This window comes from Calypte anna, chromosome 4A, assembly GCF_003957555.1.
Source record: "Calypte anna isolate BGI_N300 chromosome 4A, bCalAnn1_v1.p, whole genome shotgun sequence".
Lineage (NCBI taxonomy): Eukaryota > Metazoa > Chordata > Aves > Apodiformes > Trochilidae > Calypte > Calypte anna.
Genome location: NC_044248.1, coordinates 40,971,435 through 40,991,782, shown reverse-complemented (window position 1 = coordinate 40,991,782; position 20,348 = coordinate 40,971,435). Strand labels below are relative to the sequence as shown.

The following is a 20,348-nucleotide window of genomic DNA, read 5'->3' as shown; positions in this document are numbered from 1 at the left end:
GCTAGGAAAAGGGAGAAATATTTTTTTTTTTGGCATTGGAAGAGCTTGTTGCATCTGGAATTTCTTGAGTTTAGAAATAGCTCTGGAGAACAGGTGTAGAAGAGCACTGCATCTCAGCAGCAGCACTGATGTGCACATAGAAGTGCCTGCAGTGTGTGTGAGAGATGCATATTCAGAACATGCAGGCTCTGACAGCAAGTGCTTTCCTGGAAGCACAGAAGGGCCATATTGAGACCTGAGAGAGATTGCTGCCACTTCAGTGAAAGCAGAATTACAGTCACATACCCTAGATCTGACCTGGACTTGAAGCCAATTGGTATTTCCAGTTGGAGAAACCAGAGGGATTTTTTTTTTTTTTTTTATGTCTGCCCGTTTTGCATGGAATGCTGTGATGACAAAGTTTCTTTCTGGTGGTAAAACACATGAGAATATCCAAATGTATGGAACTAACAGTGAGTGACCAGGCATGGTGTGGATCTGGCTGTAGTCTCTGAGAAAGAAAACTTAGCTGGCATGCTGCAGGTACTTCTCAAGCAGGAGGGGCTGCTTTTCTAAATAGACTGTATTTATTATGGGTGTCTGGGTATCTGCATTCTGGCTCAGTTCCCTGTAGTAAGGAGCTGACTACATTACTATTTGCAAACACAGGGTTCACTCAAGTGGTACTAAAAAGAGAAGAGGTGGGGCAAGCAGAGCTTTAAAAAGCAAAGAGGAGCCCGTCCAAGTTTGTACGTAAAAAGCAGCTGCGTTTTAGAGGAGGACAGTACCTGGAGAGCTCTCTCCCTGCACCCAGCTGAGGGTTGTGGTGACCAGTTTTCCAAAATTTTTTGTTGCTTTGGAGATTTAAAGAGCAGCTTTGCTGGCTGGGAGGAAATCTGCAGTGATCCCTGTGAGTGCTGCTTTTAAGCTGCGTTAAATTCGTAGCAAGAGTGTCAGGCATTTCATACTTGGCTTCTAAAAAAGAAAAAGAAAAAAAAGAAAAGAAAAAAAAACCCAAGAAACAAGAGAGAGAGAGGGAGAGAGAGAGAAAGCAGACATATGTGTGGAAGAAATCTCCCAGGAATTTCTTCAAGTTGTAGTCAGACACAGTAAGGGCTAAAGTGACAAGAAAAGCAAGGAGAAGAAAACTTGGTGTTGTTGTAAGATGTTTGAGTGTAAAGTGGGAGATTGCAGAACCCTTTTGGGATTACATATGCTCATCCTTCCCTGGATATGACTGAATACAAGCTAGTTTTTCTCCAGTGACTGTTCAAAAAACCCTCAAGATTATGTTTCTCTTCCTTGTTGCCTTTTTGCCACTGGTTATTAAAATTGGGTTTGTCAGCCTCTCAGCTCTGCAGCACTGGAACTGTCCTAATGGATACAGACTAAAGACTGAAAACTCTGCTTGTATAGGTAAGTTTCTGACCATCCCCACATTAAGAAAACTGCATTTGTATTCTCTTAATTGAACTTGATAATTTTCAAAGAGTTTTTTTTAACAGCTTCTTTGTGTTGTACAGGCAGAACTGATAAATCAGCTTCTTGATATGTTTAACTTCTCACAATGAACATAATTCCTTTTATTAGCCTGTCTTTCAGAAATCAGTCACTTGCCTGTCTGTTTAACTATCAGAAAGCTGGATAAAATTTTATGTGATCATTGAGAGATCTGAATTGACCCCTGATTACCAAAATCCCTTTCCATAGCTTTAGCATCTCCATATTTTCAGTACAGGTGCACTCACATACCCACTTTTCTATAAATTTAAATTTTATGTATGGGTGTAGTTTTGTATTTCTATATGCATATAGGTAGAGTATTTTAATCATTCTGTAGTAGTATATACTTAGATGTGGGCTGGATAGCTTTAAAAAATACTTTTTCTCTGTTTATTGGTGCATGTAGATATGTTTGCTTATATTTAATAACACTTATCCTACAATGTGGGAGTTGAATTTCTTTGCTACTGTAATGCTAAAGTTTGAGTGACAGGTATGACACTAACTTAGTATAATTACCTTCAGTGATTTGGAGCTTCTAAAATGCAGGTTACTGATCTTTACAAAGTATAAGAGAGTGACAGAAAACATAAGAATGACAGAACCCTTCTCCCTGCCCTGCTGCCTTGAAATCCAATTTTTTTTAGAAATCCAGAGCCAATGAAATTGTGGGCCTTGAAGTAAGGAGATGAAGAAAAGCTCTGTAAGGATTCAAACAAACAGAGCTAATAATTGGAGTTAAGGTTTTTGCCTTAGATTGCTTGGGCTTTGGAGGCTCTGACTTGGTTCTTGACATGATTCCAGCAATTTAATGACAGGTGCCTCCTCTGTGCATTCTGCCAAGAAACACTATCTTCTAAGCAGAAAATAGAAGTATGCATGCTAAATGCTTTCATTGTAAGACAGGAGGAGCTTGGAATTTTTTGTGTACAATGGATAAACAGGACTGAAAGTTCATCTGAGAGCCAAACACACCTAAGGTTCTTCCCCACTGATGCCTGAATGCAAATGAGAAGCATAATTCTGAAACAAATGTCCACACTGCCCCCTCTTACTATGCTTTTCTTCACATTGAGGAGCACTCTCAAAGTGTACAGAGTGGGTTCCCTTGAGGCCAACCTGAAGCAGAAAGTTCCTCTAGGAGAGCATCCTTCATCTCTGCTGCTGATGGTCATGCAGCCCGTGGGACCAGACTCAATCTGGTTCTTCATAACCTCAACCTGAAATATTTGCAGTGTGTGTCATACCCTCATCCACTGTTGCACTTCACACAGCCCCTCCTGTAGATCTGAACTATTTGCTAATATGTAGGTAGCTAATCAGGATGGACATTACTGACTTCTAGTTTACTGTGTTGCCCAGTAAAGAGGTCCTGTGCAACAGGAGAATCCTACTGACATCATGGGAATTGCTTGGATATTTTTGAAAGAGTAAAAATGCACTCTCAATATTGACATTCAAAGGTGTATTTTTTGCTTCAGATGATGTATTTGGCATACTGATGGACATTGCTTTTCCCTCAATTGGAACACAACCTGCACTGCAGTGTCTTTTCTGCTGAAAATTGGGTACATTCAGCTGTGAATGGGGGGGTCACCAAAACAGAATGGCCAGTAGCTCAACAAAGAGCAAGAAATAGTAATGGAAGTCTTTTATTTAAGAGTTAACATTACTATGACATACCCTGAGCAATTCTACATAGCAGAGAATAAATAAATAATGATTTGTGCTAGGGTATCTATGATTAGAGACCACTGGACTGGTGAAATTTTGACATGATATATAAGCCTGAAGGATGCTTTGGTGGAATGGACTTCCCCTGTTCTGTCCTGCTTGATACACAAGTTTTTTTCTGACACAGGATGAGATGTAAGATACTCTGCTTCATTACCTGTGTGAGAGAGAGGGGGCAGTGGAAACAAGTGGAAGGAAGCTGGAGGCAGGCTTTGAAGGTAGTGGTGGGGCTAAAAGTGGTGAGTGGGAGAGATGCCTCATACCCCTGAACTGCTAATGTTGGCAGAAAGCTGAGCTGAGGCTTGGTGACCATTCTTGGTGAGCTGTAATAAGTACACTAATTGTAAAACCTCCTTTCTCATCTGTGACCATGGTGGTGGCATCCTGCCAGCCATAAGGATGGCCCTGAATTGGGAAGGTGTCTTAGTTGCAAGGGACACTTACTGGAAAGTGTGTGGGCTTTTCTGGTTTTGTTTTCCATCCTGCTCCTCCAGATGAAGGGCCAGGTCGTGCTCTTCTTAGGTGGCTAAATAGCTCACTTCTTAATTAGTTCCTTTTATTTCTAGGGTTATTCAAAGATCAAAGACCTTCTCATCCTGTGGAAGGATACTGAAATCTAACCCTAAATGTCTCACATAATTTTATACAGTTATTTTTAGAGAGATGAGTTGAACTCTTGGCTTGGTATGCCAAGAGGGGAGAAGCCTTTCAGGGGGCTGAGTGTCCCACAACAGCAAGATCATGAGGTCAGAACAAGGCTACTTTGGTGAATGAACATATCAGGTTATTGGCAAGTTATGGTAGAGCTGGAAGCATTTCTGTGATTTTTAACATTGTTGTCTTGATTTAATAATTTATTTTAAGCTAATGGCAGGACCAGGTTATCTTTAAATAACTCATCTTTCTCAGACTCCAGTGAAAACACATAATTTTTAAAGAAAAATGCTACACAACAATTGTTATTACTACAAAATTAAAACCTATGCATAGCTGGTCCTGGGAGAGCTTTGGTTTCTAACACATTTGACCACCTGAGCATCCATGGTACACCAGGAGGTTGGGCCTTATGCCTATTGAAATGAGTTGCTTGTGCCCACCTGAAGCACTGTTTTAACAACTCTGTATTTTTATTCTTTCACGGCATATAGATGATTTTCACTCCTTGAGACCAAAAAGTTTCCCCCATAGCACTGTTTATGTAAAGAATACCTTAAAGCAGCCCCTTGTGTTATCAGTTTGAGGCTAGATACTAGAGCCTGTTAGTCTTGGGCTACCCTGAGTAAATATTATGTCCTGGGGACTGGAAGGCTGGAGGTGTACTTTGGCATCAGGGCTGACTTGGAATTCTCACTTTGGGAGTTTTAAAAGTGAATGAAGGCAGCTATTAAAAAAACCCCCAAACCAACCCTGTGAGAAAGTTTTTGAAGAAGACCAAACACAACCTATGTGATTGAGGTTTTACCTAATTGTAGGTTCTTAAATTCTGCACATCTCTACTAACTGCTGGCACTACCTGATCAGCCCTTGTCACTTCTTCAGAGCTCACACGCTGCACATTCCTGCAGAGCTACAGCCTGCAATTGAAGGTGACAACTGCACCCTTCTACATCAGCTCTTTTGGTCAGATGCTCCTTCCTGTGTCTCAAGCTTTCCTCTTTTCCTTCCTCCTGTTCACCACCCACCTGCCATGGATCCCTGGTGATGCAGAATATTAAGCTATTTCTCTTTTCTCTTTAAATTCACCTTAATTAGCTAAATCCTGGCTTCCCTTTGCTCCATACAGAAGATTGACATCTTCTGTTGTCTTTTGAGAAATACAACATGCCAGAACCTTGCTGATTCACATCTGTCCTTCCATTGCAAGCATTGAACAAGGAGCAGCAAGTGCCAATGAAATGGGGAGCTCTTGTCGTGACATATGTTGTCATGACTATGTCATGACATAGGGATAAAGCTGTTGAGACCTCACTGTCTCCCTCTGTGTTTCAGAAGAGCTGCAGCTGCATCATGTGTTGGTTTGTCTGTTTTCAGTAGCTGCCTTCCTGCTAGCTCATAGAATATTGCCCTGGGGAAAGATCCTTGGAAATATTTTTATTTTTGTTAGGAATTTTTGGACATGGGGCAAAACCCACAGATGTTTCCCATTGGATTCCCTGGAATTTGGATCCAGCTGAATGTGGACAAATTCTATGTTTAGCTGTAAAAACTTAGATCAAAATAGGAAGCAGTTGAGGATGTTACAAGAAATTATAGAAATGGCATCACATATCACATGAAGCTTAATCCTGATGATGAGAGCTAAGGGGCAGACTCCAGTCATTATTCTTTTGCTCAGTGGAAAATAGCAGATATTAATTTCAGGTTCTGTTTTAGACAGAACTCACTACTTTCTATTAGTATCTAATTTTCACCTGATTTTAAAGGGACCTGGCTGACAGTATTTGCTGCTGTCTTTTAGGGATGACCACCTGATAGCTTTGTGAGCTTCATTGTTGAAAGGCAGTCCAGCAATGATATGTTGAAAGTTGAATGATCCAGTAAATAAAGGTCCCTTTTGTAGTTACTAATTTACACACAATTTATTTCAAAGACAAAACCAAAGTATGTATTTTTCCATTCTAGTGCCCAAACCCTTGAGATTTGGGACCTGGAGGACAGAAAACTAAAGATATTGTAGTGTTTTGAGATATTTTTTTTGCCATTTCTCCTCAAGATGTCTACAAGATTCTACTTTATACTTGATTAATCCTAAAATTGCTCTTGATGTCATATCTGTGATAGGATCACCTCTGTGACTTTGGACTAGAAAAGTCCAGGAGTTGATAACCACTTTATTGTATTCACATTGTATTTTTTACCATAATATTTGAGCACTTCACAGTCTCTACCCTCTCAAAAATTGTGAGTGAACAAGTTGTTCTTTAAATCTCATTTCAAATGATGGATAAAAGAGATTGAGCTGTGTCTCACTTGTTTTATTCTGACCTGCTGATAGAGGGACCATCTTTTTTCCATTTCTGGATATCTTCTGTGTTGGCTTTTTTTTTTTTTTCTTTTTTAAATCTGTATTTTAACAAAACAGATAGAAAGGACTGGCTTCTTTCTTTGTATCCCAGATGAAATCTGATGTTCAACCCTGCTGAAAGCAATATGGTGATGGCTAGGTCTATCAGATTGAATTAATCCCCAGTTCTCCACCAGAACCAAACTGGAGTGAGGTTGTGTGAGTGGCTGTATCTGCACATGGATATTTTCTGTTTATAATGTATGGATTTGGGGCCATAATGAAATGCAAGTTCTGGGTGCCTGTGGTTTCTCTGTATCCCTGCCAGGCATACTAATGGTTCACCTTCTGCAAGCAGAGCATTTCTCAGGCCCCTCAATAAAGTAGCATATTTGTATGCAAAGTCATTGAGAGCTGCCAACACCATGATGACATGATTCCTCTTTTTTGCTGATTCTCAAGGCATTTTTTTTTTTTTTTGGTATAAAGAAGCTTTTGAGAACTGAGCAAAACCTCATTCTTTCTTTCAGGGCTGGCTGTCAGGGCAGTGCAGACAGCTTTTGTGTTCCCTAAGCTGATTTCTTTCACGGGGTAAAGTTCCCACTGGGGGCTGTGGTTGCCAGGACACGTAAAACAGCCACAAGCAGGATGCAACTCTCTGCTTTGCTTTGACACTGAGTGCAGGTGAAGGCACTGCTGGTGACACCTGATGGATGGTTTTATGACCAAGTTCTCCCAAATCTTAAGAAACAAACTTTTTTATTTATTTAACTTGAAGCAAAAAAAAAAGGAGGGCTTGTTAATGACCTTCTTCCATTGTGAGTCCCATAAAAGCTGGATGTTCACAGCTTTTACAATAGCACTGTGTCTGCCAGTGCTCCCAGTTTGCCACTGGAAGGGGCATAATCTGGTGTGATTGCTCCTTTTTCAGCATGCGTGGGATTTGCTTTATTCTGTGAACTTTGCTGGGGATGCAAAGGGGCAGAATGATAACCCTGAAATCCTCTCTTTGAGCACAGTTACTGGGAAGGCAGTGTCAGTGTAAATTCTTGTTGCCTGATTAATCAGCGTGATCTTTCTTGGAGACCCAGTTTTGTACACTGATATAAAGCTGGAAAATTCATCCTTTCTTTGTCCACTTACCTTGGTACACAGCTCAGTAATTTGTGCTTGGTTAGATCATATCTCCCCAGTCTGAGCTTGACTTGATGTCCACTGATGTTTTTCGGATCTTCATAGTATTTCTTGGGAGCTATTTCCCTTAAAGCATCACACTCCCTGTTAGTTTGTGAATTTAATGTCTACATTTTATTTCCCTGGCTTCTGTTCTCAGCAATCAGTTCTTGTTAAAGCTTTCCTGCAAAAGATTAGCAGCCTTTAGAAAGGTGCTTTTTCTTTGTGAAGGTATTTATAGACTGTGATCAGTCCTTCTCCCCAGCTTCTTTCTGATAATCTAAGCAGACTGAGCTCTTTAAGTGTCTCTTTTCCTTACCCTGAAATCAGGCTTTTTCTCTGTGCTGTATACACTTTCTAATTTTTCAGGATTCTTTAACAATCTGTTTCTGAGGAACACAAGCATCATGTCAGTATGATCCAACCACTGCCATGGACAGAAATAAAATTATTTTCCCACTGTCATTGATTTTCCTGGTTTTTTAAAATGTGGAGTTTATTTAAATTTTCTTGCCCAGTAACATATTAAGAGGTCAGCTGTCTGTCCATGATGAATCCAAATCCTTTTTCAGAGCAAGCAGACTTCCAGATACAATCTGCAGGTCAGGCCTGTCTTTCTTATGCAATGTGCTCTTTATTGCAATTGAATAACAGATCTTTCATCACTCTTTCACACTGCATGGCCAAATGACCTCTGGTTTTAGCAGTCTTATGTCTACACAGTTCCATTTATTACCTACAGTTGAGATTTCCTCAGAGAAATAACATCAGGTGCATTTAAAAATCCACTATTTTCACAGAAGTATATTGACTACACATGAACTGCATTGCACAGTGGTTATCAACAGCCTTGCAGCTGCCTTTGTACTAGTGATTAAATCAACTTAAAAGTCCAGTTTAGTTGGCTTGTTGCTCCATTAGAGGACCAGCGCGTCAGGGAGGGATGCAGTGTTCATTCCTGCAGACTCCTTCTCATCTCTGCTAACACTGACAGCAGCTGTGACAAGGTCACCAAAGCCCTCCCTGAGGGGTTAACAAAGAGCCCTTGGGTTTTAATGACATTCACACCATGTTAACCAGGGGTAGCTAGTCCTAAACTGGCAGCCTGGGGTTCAGGGTTTACTGCAGACCCTTGTAAGCCTTTCCAGAGGGGATTTGGAGGAATTATTGAATGCTGTGGGGAATGGCACGTCCATTCCTGGTACATGTGGGGAAAAGATGCTCCCGAAAGCTGCTTGATTTATTGAAGAAGATTGTGGGTTAGAATTAGAGTGCTTTATGGAATTAACTTGCTGAGAGTGCTTCTGCTTTACCTTCCTAATCTGTTCAGGAGAAATCAGCTGCATGTGATCAGGCTGCTCTGATTATGGTTCATAGGGAGTCAAATTAGTTCAGGTGCTCTGAGGAGCATAACATTGTAGGAAAGCTGAAAACAAGACTGAAACATTCCCAGGTCTGTACAGACAGGTGTCTGTAAAGCACTGGCATTCTTTCTGAGCAGCTTAGATTCCTGACATAAAGGACAACCCTGGACATTTCTGTGGCTTTTGTAAAGCAGCTAAAGGAGAGGAATTACCCAGACCCATGGGATATCAGAGATCTGGTTCCTTAGGTCTCCCCAGGTTACTGAGAGACAAAGTTTTCTTTCAAAGCACTAATGTGAGTGGTTAAATTGCAATTCCTTGTAGTTACCATGAGGTGCCATTTCTGACCTTCTCTGAACTAGAGGAAACCCCACCACTTGCAAACCCCCCCTGAAGCACTGTGATAATTTGTACTTGATTCAAATAATCACCTAAGGTGAGTTATCCAGGGAGAAGAACTTTCATTGCTCTAAATTCTTGGTCAGGAATACAGAAAAAAAAATAATAATAAAAACCAAAAATTGTGAGCTATACTTGGGATAACTCAGTACATTTATTCTATGTACATACATCAATACATATATCAATATAACTCCCTTCAGAAAGGTGGCAGGACCATTAACCCAGCTGAAGTGCATTTATACCACTGCACACAGTTTTGGGGGCAAACATGATGATCTAGAGATCTGTGTGTGGTCACAGGGCCATAACCTCATTGCAGTTACTGAGACATGAGGGGATAGCATCTGGAATGCTGTCATGGATGGCTGCTTAGGAAAGATGGATCATCAAAGCAGGGTGGCAGAGTGCATGAAAAAACACTTGGAATGTGTTTCCCTTCCAATTCTGACAATTCTGTGATTCTATGATATGTATTTTTCACCATGAATCAATGTCTTTTAGTGGCTTAATCAAATGTGCCTCTGAAATAATTTGTGCTGATTATTTCTATCTTCTTTGTGCAAAATTAGATGATGTAACAAGACACAAAAGCCACTGACATCAAATAGATCTTAGGCAGGAAAAAAAAAAAGCTGCACCTTAGAGCAACCCTCACAGTGGCTGTACCAGAAATACCCCAGGTACTGCCAGATGCCCAACACCTTGGGAATTTGCTGTCAAATGTATTTGTTTCCAGTAGGAACTGATTTTTTTGTGGGTTTTTTGGACAATCATCTGTGGTACTGCCAGTTTCATTCCTCACTTGATGTCAAATGTGCTCCTCAGTGGTGACCTTTTTCTGAAAAATAGTCTGTAGTTTAGGACTTAATTACTAGTTACTGCCTCAAGCCCTGATATAACACCATAAATACAGCAAAAATCTTTTAATTCTTCAAGGCTCTAGCTTAATCTGCCAGATAAAAGCCAAGTTTCTAATTAGCTTGCTTGTTGCCTTGCTTTGCCCTTGTTGCTCTCACACTATAGTGGGGGTTTTTAGTATTTTGTATGTATTTTTAAGAGCTGACTCAAACCAAAATTAGCTCAATGTGGAGCTCAGTGCTGTGACAGTCTGTTTGCTGCTTTGCTGTTTGGCAAAGTTTTTTTAATTTGTTGGCAAAATTTTTGCTGTGGAAGCAGCTGGAGGCTGCATTTGCATAGCAAATGATCATGCAAATCACAGAAGTGCAGTATGAGGCAAATCTTTTCCTTGTGTTTGGGCAATCAGAGGCCAAAGAGTCCAGACACTAGGGAGAATGGTAATTACAATCTTCTAAAATAAAAATTAAAAAAAAATATCACTGTGTATGTGACAGCAGACAAAACAATAATTCTAATTGCAGTGCATGAAGCAAATGTTCCTTTTCTGATGATGGAATATTAATTTTTGTGACCAATTTTTTGTTGTATAATTATGGCAAATGTATTCTTCCTCTTTGCTAGCATTTTTTTGCTTTTGCTGGCTGAATTTCCCTGATCAGTTCATAAATCTGTTTCAGATATTGACGAGTGCCTTGAAGGTGGTTTGGGAACCTGTGGCCAAACCTGTATCAATATTCCAGGATCCTACATCTGCTCCTGTTTGCCAGGCTACACTTTGGATGTTGACAAAAGGTCTTGCTATGTGAATGGTAAGGTCATTTTATGTTTTGATGGCTAAAAAAGAGCTTTGCAGATTTAAATAATGTTATTTTCCAAGCTAAACCATGACTGACTGGTCTCTAATGGGCAGTCTGGTTTGCAGATGGATGAACTGCCTTTCCTGGTGTGTAGGGAAGTGACAAGGCCAAAAGTGGGTGCCACAGAAGAGGTGTTGGTGAAGAATGGAAAGATGAACAAACAAATAAAACTAAAAAATGCTCTCTGTGTGCTTGGAGCTATAAACTCTTTTATGCCATCCTTACTACTTCCAGAAAAACACATCAATACCCAAAATTTTGCTAACTTTGCCCCTTTTAGTGTGTTGGAGTTACTGTCTCTAGAGTGTGTTTAGGTTCTGGGGACATTGCTGTGAAACTGTAAGCAGGAAAGCTTTACTTTTGGTTTGGCCTTTTGGCAGCTTCTTCAGAAATATGGGTGGTGCTCTGAGTTCTTTCTGTCCTTGAACATACACTGATTTTTGAATGTGTAAGGTGCATTTAAATTTTAAAATCTTTTAGTCTTCTAAGAGGAAAATAACCACTCTTATGACCTTTGAATAACATTCATTTTGTTCTCAACAAATCCCTATCCAGGGAAAAAAAAATAGTTGGATTTTATGTATTGGTTTAACCCTATATTGCATCTAGAGTATGATGTGGAAGTGTTCTGAAGTTCACATCTTATCTCTCTACTTTGGTTTCCTGAATGTGTGGGTTTGGTTCTTGCTTGGGTTATGCACTCTTCTGTTCCAGGAGCTCAGGTTTTCTTTTTCCAACTGATGTTTACCTGTGAAACTTGCTAATGCAGAAATGGGATGTGGCAGGGCAGGTTTCTGAGCCAAAAAATAGGACATGTACTCGAATCCTGTGCATGGAGCCTTTGGGAACGTGAACATAACCAAAAGTATCCTGTGCAGCTCTCATATTGACACCAGCATGGTTAATTCAGTCAGCTCCTAGAATTGTTTTTGTCAATGACATCTTACTCACAAAGACCCAAGCTGGATTTTTTTGTAGTCCTGCCTAAACAACTTCAGCCCCTTAAATAGAATTTTAATTTTTTCCTTATCAAATGCTTTGTAAACTCTTTGCTTCTGAAGTGACAACAAATATGTTACCTCTCAGTGATATATGTGCACCTACCTTAATACTGGAGGACTTCCACTATTTTTTTGGTTACTACTATCATTTATAGAACCAGTAGGAAGTGAGTGATGGTTCAGGAGGTAGCTTGATGAATAACCGTTATGAACCCTTCCTTGATGCAGGTGTTGTTTACCTGTTCGTTGAACCCCTTCTAAAAGTAGGGGCAAAATCTGCCTGGTGCCTCAGCAATCAAAGTTAGTTTTATTTGGCCCTTTTTCCATGTAGAGCCCTCATTTATGGGTGCCTGGTAGTGAATTCAGAGAGTGCAAAGGACAAAAGAAAGTACATAAATGTTCTTTGTCAACTAATTCCCCAAAATCCGGGCAGTACAGTTGCCACATTCCTGAGATAAATCAACCTTGCTACACTTCACTGCTCATTACCATTTACATCAAGCAAATCTTCACAGTTTCAGTATTTTCACATGGGGTTGCTCGGTGCAAACTTGGAGCTGGATAATTCTTGCATCCTCTGTTGGCAGACATGCAATGGTTCTTGTGAACTCTGTCTAGGCTGTAGAATTTAGCATTAGTGGCAGCAACCACTGCAGTATGGGTTTCACCCAAGTTTTCACCAGACTTTCAGCATTAAATGTGAAAGAACCATTATGTATATGTTTTATTGATGCTCTGTGAAATGGATGGAAAGATATCATTAAAATATGAGAGATATGGTTAGATCCTGAAATTTCTTTTTGGCCAGTATAATACTGATGGGAATCTGGTGCAGATAAAGTGCAATCCTTACCTATGAATTGGTCTCAGTGGTCTCTCTTTTCTTTTTTTTCTTTTTTTTTTTTTCTCCACACCAGACCCTGCACCATTCCTCCTTTTTAGCCATGGAAATGCCATCTTCAGAATTGACACTGAAGGGACCAATCATGAAAGACTGGTGCCTGATACTGGTCAGTCCACACTTATGGATTTCCATTATACAGAAGATAAAGTATACTGGGTAGACTCTGAAAGGCGTCTGCTTCAAAGAATTCACCTGAATGGCACAAAACAAGAGGTAAAGTAATTAAGATCTCTGGAATTCTCCAAATTAAAGGGCATAAACCTTTCCATGGAAACTACCTGCTCTTTAGGTATAATTCTGCAATTTCTCTTCACTGATTAACACTTCAGAATTAGTAAATAGTTTTTGCTATCATAATAGTTATGGTCCTAAGTCTAGGCTGATTTACAGGCACCTGCAGTTCATTTACTGTATTCTGTGGATCAACTCAAATCCAGTTAAAAATGGAAAGGAAATTCAGGCAAACTAAAACTTCGAAAACAAAGATGTTTCTATCAGTCTTAAATTAATCTCTTGCATTATGGAAGTTTGCCTTTCAGATTACTCCAAGTTGAACTGGAGCAAATGGTATGAGAAGAATGTGCTTGAATTCCTGCACATTTTTGTCTCAAACCTTTTAGTGGTTGCTATGGTTGGATAAATGCTTCTTTCAGTACTGCATCTTTTGTTCAGAAAAAGCTGTGCAGTTCATTGGATCTGGCTGATTGGGAAGGATACTCAGGCTGTGGGAGCCTTCTTTTGTTTGGGAGAGATTTCCAGTCTTCCTCTACTCATTTGGAGTCTTCAGAGCTATATTTTACTTTGATTTTTAAGGATCAGGTTTCAGTAGCACTGTGTTAGGAAGCCTTCCATCTGTACCACTGCAGGCCTGGGTGCTTCATAGTTTGCCAAGTGCGAGAAGTTGTTGCTAAAAAATTATTCCAGTGTATTTCTCATGGAAAACAGTTTCCCCTTTTGCAGGGGGTCACTCAGATCATAATAGATATGGTTAAGTACAAAGGCCAAATGAAAGTAATTGAAGAATAAGAAAGGAAAATATTTTCAGGTGTGAGACAAAATGAAGCAGGCAAAGGATTGAAATGGGAAGCTTCAGTCTGGCATTTTATTCCCTATATTGAAAGTCAAGTTTATGGTATTCATAGTTCTTGTTGTCAACTTTTTTTTTTAATGATTATTTTTAATTTTTTTTTTTTTAAGAGATTATGTTACATAGACAAAGGCATTTCAGGATTTGCTGTTGACTGGATAAATGAAGACATTCTCTGGGCCAATAGACAGAAAGCAACCATAGAAGCAACTGACCTGAATGGGAAAAAACGCCGAGTTCTCCTCAGAGATGTTGGACTTCCCACAAGGATTACTATTGATGCTGAGCAAAGGTAATTTTAACTAGGTTAGTAATTTCATTGAAACACACTAAAAATATGCAAAGTACTATGGTTGTGGTTTATAGGCTGCTGGGCTACTCTGTGCACAGTCCAATACCTCCTTGAACTTTGACAAAAGAAGATAAAAGATTAATAAGCATAAAAGAGAGAAGAGAGAAATAGAGAAGAGAGTGGAGAAAAGCCCACTGAGGTCTCATGCAGAATCCATACTTTTTGGTCATCAAGAAAGATTTTATTCATGAGGAGAGCTGAGGGAAAAGAAGCATTGCTCTTCCTTTTTCAAAGACAGCAAAGTTTCAGAGGAACAGAAAGCAGGATTTGAGCAGCAAGGGGAATGATGCCTGCAAATACTGGGAGTCCCTTGTGCTCCAAACCTGGCATGCTCAGAATACAAATTGCTTTTCTTTCTGAAAAAAGGTCTGAACTTAGAGTTCTACTCCTGCTTCCCTTGTCTCTTTGTCAGTTGTTCTGAATCCTGCTTCTGCATCTACTGGTGCTACTTTGCTTCTTTCAGTTTCAAGCTGTTTGCCCTGAGAACCGTGATCATGACCCCCTCAAGAATTATCAGTATGAACTGCCACTGCGGTCTTTCCATACCAATTTCTCCTTACAAATAAACCTTTTCCACTAAAGTTGCAAAAATAAAGGCTTGAGGAGACTTTGAGGTACTTCAGTTTCATACAGCAGAAGTATATTTTTCTTGTCACTTTTGATTTACATTACAGTTACTCAGCAATGTGTCCAAGTATTTAAAAATCAGGACTCATGTGCCTTTTCCTAGTTTATATTCACAAATCCCCCACCCCACTGTCAAATGGCATTGAAATGTGTTACAAATGGCATTATAGGGATATATTTGCTGAATTTCTGCCAAGGTCTGGGAAACTGGAGTGCATATATTCACTTAGGTGTGATTCACCCTGCATAAATGTTGTACCCATGTGCTTAAAGGGAGGACAGTATCCCAGCAATAAACTGTAAAGAAGGTAGAGTCCAAGACATCATTTTTGTGTCCTATGGCAATTTATTTGTATGGAAACTCTGGGTGCACTATTTTGAATGTGAAGTGAATTAAAATCTTCAGTATATCTACATGAACAAGGATAAACATGAACTAAATACAATATTATCAATGTTTTCCTTCAAATGTGTGCAACTCTAAAGTAGTGAAGGTCAATGTCACGCCCTAACAACAGAGTTTTTCTCAAAAGATGTGTTTGGATATTAGCACTGAGAGGATTATTTTAGTAATGATAATATAGATATTACTGTAAGATTGATTTATTTTTGATGGTATTTATAAATTTGGAAAAAATAAGGACTAAGACTAAAATAAAAAAATTAGAGAGCAAATTCAGTAAATGTTGTAAATTACTGTATTCTTCTGCCTTCCCATATCTTGTCTGATGTACAAAAATTGAGCATAGAGTCTATAACCACCTTTGTTTCTAAGTTTCCTTATGTCTAAAAAGTGAATCCTAGCATTTGTCCAAACTTAGAGAGTAGTGATGTTTCTTAAATAAGAAATGCTATAGAAATTTGGGTTGTTCAGCCTGGGGAAGAGAGAATTCTCTGGGGAGACCTTATAGCAGCTTTCCAGTGCCTGAAGGGGCTACAGGAAAGCTGGGGAGGGACTTTTTAAAAGGATGTGTAGTGGTAGGATGAGGGGGAACAATTCCAAACTGAAGGAAGAGAGATTCAGGTTAGACAGCAGGAGGAAATTCTTCCCTCTGAGGGTGGTGAGACCCTGGCACAGGTTGCCCAGAGAAGTTGTGGCTGCCCCCTCCCTGGAAGTGTCCAAGGCCAGGCTGGATGTTCTGTTTTATTTTTTTAATTTTTTTGTTGTTGTTGTTATTGTTTGTTTGGGTTTTTTTTGGGGGGGGGTTTGGTTTTTTTTTTTGCATCCTGGGCTGGTGGGAGGTGTCCCTGCCCATGCAGGGGGGTTGGAACTGAATGAACTTTAAGGTCTCTTCCAACCAAATCATTCTCTGATTCTGTTTAATGAAAGTGGATATTAATAAAGTGTTTATACATGGCAGTATAAAATTGGGCTGTTCTGAAGGATGTTTTTACCTAGACATTAATAACAGATGATAACTGCAGAGTGTGTAACAGTGAGGCATATCAGTGATACAGGGGCTGATTTTTCCTAATGTAGTCCCTTTTCAGTGATATTTAATCTACTTTGGGGCATATAACAAATGATCAACATAAACATAGTAAAGCTGGCTTTATGCTACATTGTTTTGAACATATAAATACTTCAGTTTTGTGAAGACAAGGCAAAGGCATAATGCTTCTTGGAATTTTTTTCCCTAAGAAATGCCAGTAAAGAATTTAAACATTAAAATATCCAATCTATGTTCATGAAGGGTGACTTGCTATTTTGGAAAACCTTCTGTTAACATTAGTCACATTGGTGAATCTGAGTTCTGACCCATAAATAACTTGATGTATAAGCAGCTTGATGTATAAGCTAACTGTCTTGAGGAGTGGAGCTGTATTTTGACTGTGTCTTCATTTCATAAGAGCATAGTATGGCTGCTAGACCCAGCAGGAGGGTAAGGAGAAACGAGAACAATAATAGAAAGGGTATTTTTAAATTAAGCACACAAGTGATGTGTTCAGCTAGAGTTTCAGGAGATAGATTCCTCCCCAGAACCCTCAGGCAGTGCCTATCTATCTGCCCAAGACGTGCTTTTCCCAAGTTTCCAGGAGTCCCCCACGGATCTGAGAGGTTATTCCAGTTTCCTGCTCTGGTTTCATTGCTGTATAAAGCAGAGGGACACCCAGCACACATCAGGGGTTGAGCTGGACTGAACCCCTCTTGACCTACGTGGGAGAAATTTCTAGGATCTCATTGCTTCCTGAGGAGAGTCCTGCAGCATCTAAGAGAAACACATCTGTTAAAATGAGAAAAAAACTGTAACAAAACCCTAGTGGTAACGTTGCTTCCGTTAAACAGATGCTGCTTTGTTATCAAAAATTATTTCCATTCTTAACAGAGCTATGGTAAGGTTAGAAGGGGATGGGGCTTTCCTGAAAAGATGAGAATGTATTAAGGAAGTACCTTGCCTTATTAGTAGCTTTTGGCTCTGAAATGACTGTGGTAAGGCTGAAAAATTCTGTGTACAGGAACAACTAAGTAAAAAGCATGTAGCAGTGATCTGATCTTCCAAATGACAGCTTTTTTTAAAAAAAATTTCCATCTTGCCTGCAGGCTGGTGTTTTGGTCTTCAGAAGGCACAGTTTCCAGCATCTATAGGATGTTCCTCAGTGGGAGTGGTGTGAGAAATATTTTAAGAACGACGGAAAAAATAAAGGCCATCTCACTAGATCTGGTTGACACAAGGCTCTACTGGATCCAACACGACCATGGGAAGGAGGTTTCCCACATTGGATCCTGCAACTACGATGGAGGAGCTGTTCGTTTGCTCAGAAATTCTGTTAGGTGAGTTCTCCTCAACTTGTCAGAAAGAAAACACCCATTTCCCAGGGATTCAGCTCAGCTTTCTTCCTCATTCTCCCTTTTACTTTGTCATTTCATAACACAAGAAAGTGTAGTGCAACTGGCCTGTGACTGTAAACCTGAAACTCCTGGTAAGAAGAGGGGAAAAAACAAATCACCGCTGTAAGAGTGATACTGCCACTCAGTGTACTCTCCATCTTCCAAGCTTTTAGTGAATGATAACTGCTTAATCCTTAGAAATCCTCTCCTCAGTGTTTATTAGTGGATTTTTACTGCAGATAAAGAAGCCAAAAGCAAAGAGATTAAATGATTTGTTCAAGGTCACGATGGGTGAGCTCAGGTGTCTGAGATGTGCTCAAGAGACTGAGCTAGATCAGATCTTTCTTCTCCTTCTCTAAGCCTGTTCTCCTGCCTAGCCACTGGAGGGGAGGCTCAGATAACCCCCTGTGCTCAAGCTTTACAGCAAGCATCAGCAGACGTGATGAAAATTGTACTGTGCAGAAGGCTTGTTTCTCTCTGCTCCCTGGTGTGGGGGCTAAGCAGGGATGAGGGGGCTGTTGGATCCATGTGATTTTGGGTGTCTTTAATATCTGCCCTTTGTGCTTTGCAGTGTTACAGATGCTCCACGATGGGCATCTTTTCAGTGAGGTTCTTGGGAAAAGGGTACTGCAGTGTCTGTCAGTCTGGCTGGATCATATGCTGGGTAACAGGCATAATATACTGATCCAGAAGAAGAGGAGCTCTGCGGTGGCTTTATAGCAACCTCCCAGTACCAGAAGGGGGCTACAAGAAAGCTGGGGTAGGGCTTTTGACATGGGTGTGTAGCAAGAGGACAAGGGGAAATGGTTTCAAACTTGAAAGGGGGAGATTTTGGCTGAGCAGTAGGAAAAAAATCTTTCCTGTGAGGGTGGTGAGCCCCTGGCACAGGTTTCCCAGGAAAGCTGTGTCCAAGGTCAGGTTGGATGGGGCTTGGAGCAACCTGGGCTGGTGGGAGGTGTCCCTACCCACGCAGGGGGTTGGAACTGGATGAGCTTTAAGGTCCCTTCCAACCTAAATCATTCTATAATGCTATAATAATAATAACTGGCAACTGTGAAATGAGAAAGATACCTGGTTTCACTGGCCTGGTGATTTACATATGCAGCACATCAGTTGCATAGATGAACACAAGGCTGGTTTCTCCATACAGTTCCAGCTGTCACATTGGATTTTTCCTTAGCTTTCCCCTTTCTTCATCGTGTTGGCTGGTGTTCACCTGGGCATCAGCACTTTCCCTTTCATCCTTTCCACATCCTCTGGATGTCAGGGATTCTTCTTTTACCACCTGGCATATACACTGGAAAGGCAAAATATCCCTCTTTCTGTTGATATGTAAGATAATATATATATATATATACATACATAAGAATACAAAGGAAGATTTTTTACAGGGAACTTGCCTGAAATAGGTGCTCAGGAAGCATATGAGTGAGTAAATATGTAGGGATCAAAATGTGCCACTTTGTGTTATCTTCTCTTTGTTGTAGACATCAATTACTTGGTATGTCTCTCTTTGCTGAACACCTGTACTATTCAGAGCTGAAATCTGGTATGATATGGAGAGCCAACAAGTATACTGGAAAAGTTGTAGTCACAATTAGCCTGAAGCCATCATTTTTTCCACCAGCAGAGATTAAAGTGGTGCATCCCTTTAAACAGCCAGGTGTAAGGAAAGATTCTCAGGATTTTGGTAAGTAAAATGTAAAGATATAATTGTATATGTGAGAATAATCATGGCATATTCTCTGAATTTTGCAGGGATTTTTTTTTTTTTTGGCAAAATTCCATGCCTTGGTGAAGGCAAGGAAAATGTTTCCTTTAACTTCCAGTGATCCCTGGTGTGTTTAAGTCCACCTGGAATATGAGGCTGGAAGTGGGCTGAAGATGAACTGCTCATTTCATTAATCTGAATACACATGGAATTTTCTCCTTCTCTTCCCTTTGTTTACAAAAAGCTGTTTGTGTACTTTCCTGCTAAATGCACAAAGGGTTTTAACCCTTCATGTAGATTATCTTCATCATATGTCTGCTGCCTTCTGGGAATTTTATTCTAATGTGCATCTAAACACCTCTGATCATTATGACAATGCAGGATTTTAAGTGCACAGTAATTCTACCAAGAGATACTGTGGATGTTTCATCTTTGTTGTGAAATAGCTGAATTTAAAAAGCCATCCTGTTTTAGACAGACCTGAAGTTGCCACAATAATTATGAAATAAGACCCTTGGGTCCCTTTCATTGATGTCAGCTGCAGTAGGAGATGGTCACATCACTGCCTTTCACTGGGGGTCAGAAAATGAAGGCAGTTGACAATGTATAGTTCCCCATCCTTGGGGATTCCTGCTGAGGAAATGGGGGTTGCCCAGGGGAAATAATGTCTTGTTCTCTGACCTCTGGGGAGCAGAAATAGAGTATTCTTGCTTTAATGGAATAGCTTCTGCCACCCAGTTTTACAGCTGAGCATTTGTTGACCAATTGTTGCAGAACTCCCAAGGGAAGATGCCTTGAGTTCCCAGAGGTGCAAATGCCATCAAGACATGGAGGAGAAAGTGGTGTTTGTTTGTGTGAGCAAAATCAAAACTGCAAATATCTCTCTCAAACCATTTCTAAGTATGCAGTATGTGATAGGCTTCATCTTTCTTCTTGCCAGCTGACAGCTTTGTACAATAACA

General features: G+C 40.1%; 1 protein-coding gene across 1 annotated transcript in view; it reads left to right on the top strand.

Moving 5' to 3' along the window:
• The first annotated feature begins 728 nt into the window (after positions 1-728).
• The window catches only part of EGF (epidermal growth factor), a 53,510-nt gene continuing 33,890 nt past the window's right edge, over positions 729-20,348 (top strand). The window contains exons 1-6 of the mRNA XM_030450164.1: positions 729-1,395; positions 10,695-10,826; positions 12,793-12,992; positions 13,977-14,158; positions 17,388-17,618; positions 19,163-19,365. Of these exons, the coding sequence (XP_030306024.1) occupies positions 1,269-1,395; positions 10,695-10,826; positions 12,793-12,992; positions 13,977-14,158; positions 17,388-17,618; positions 19,163-19,365 (1,075 nt within the window). The 5' untranslated portion in view covers positions 729-1,268. The remainder of the gene's footprint in view (positions 1,396-10,694; positions 10,827-12,792; positions 12,993-13,976; positions 14,159-17,387; positions 17,619-19,162; positions 19,366-20,348) is intronic.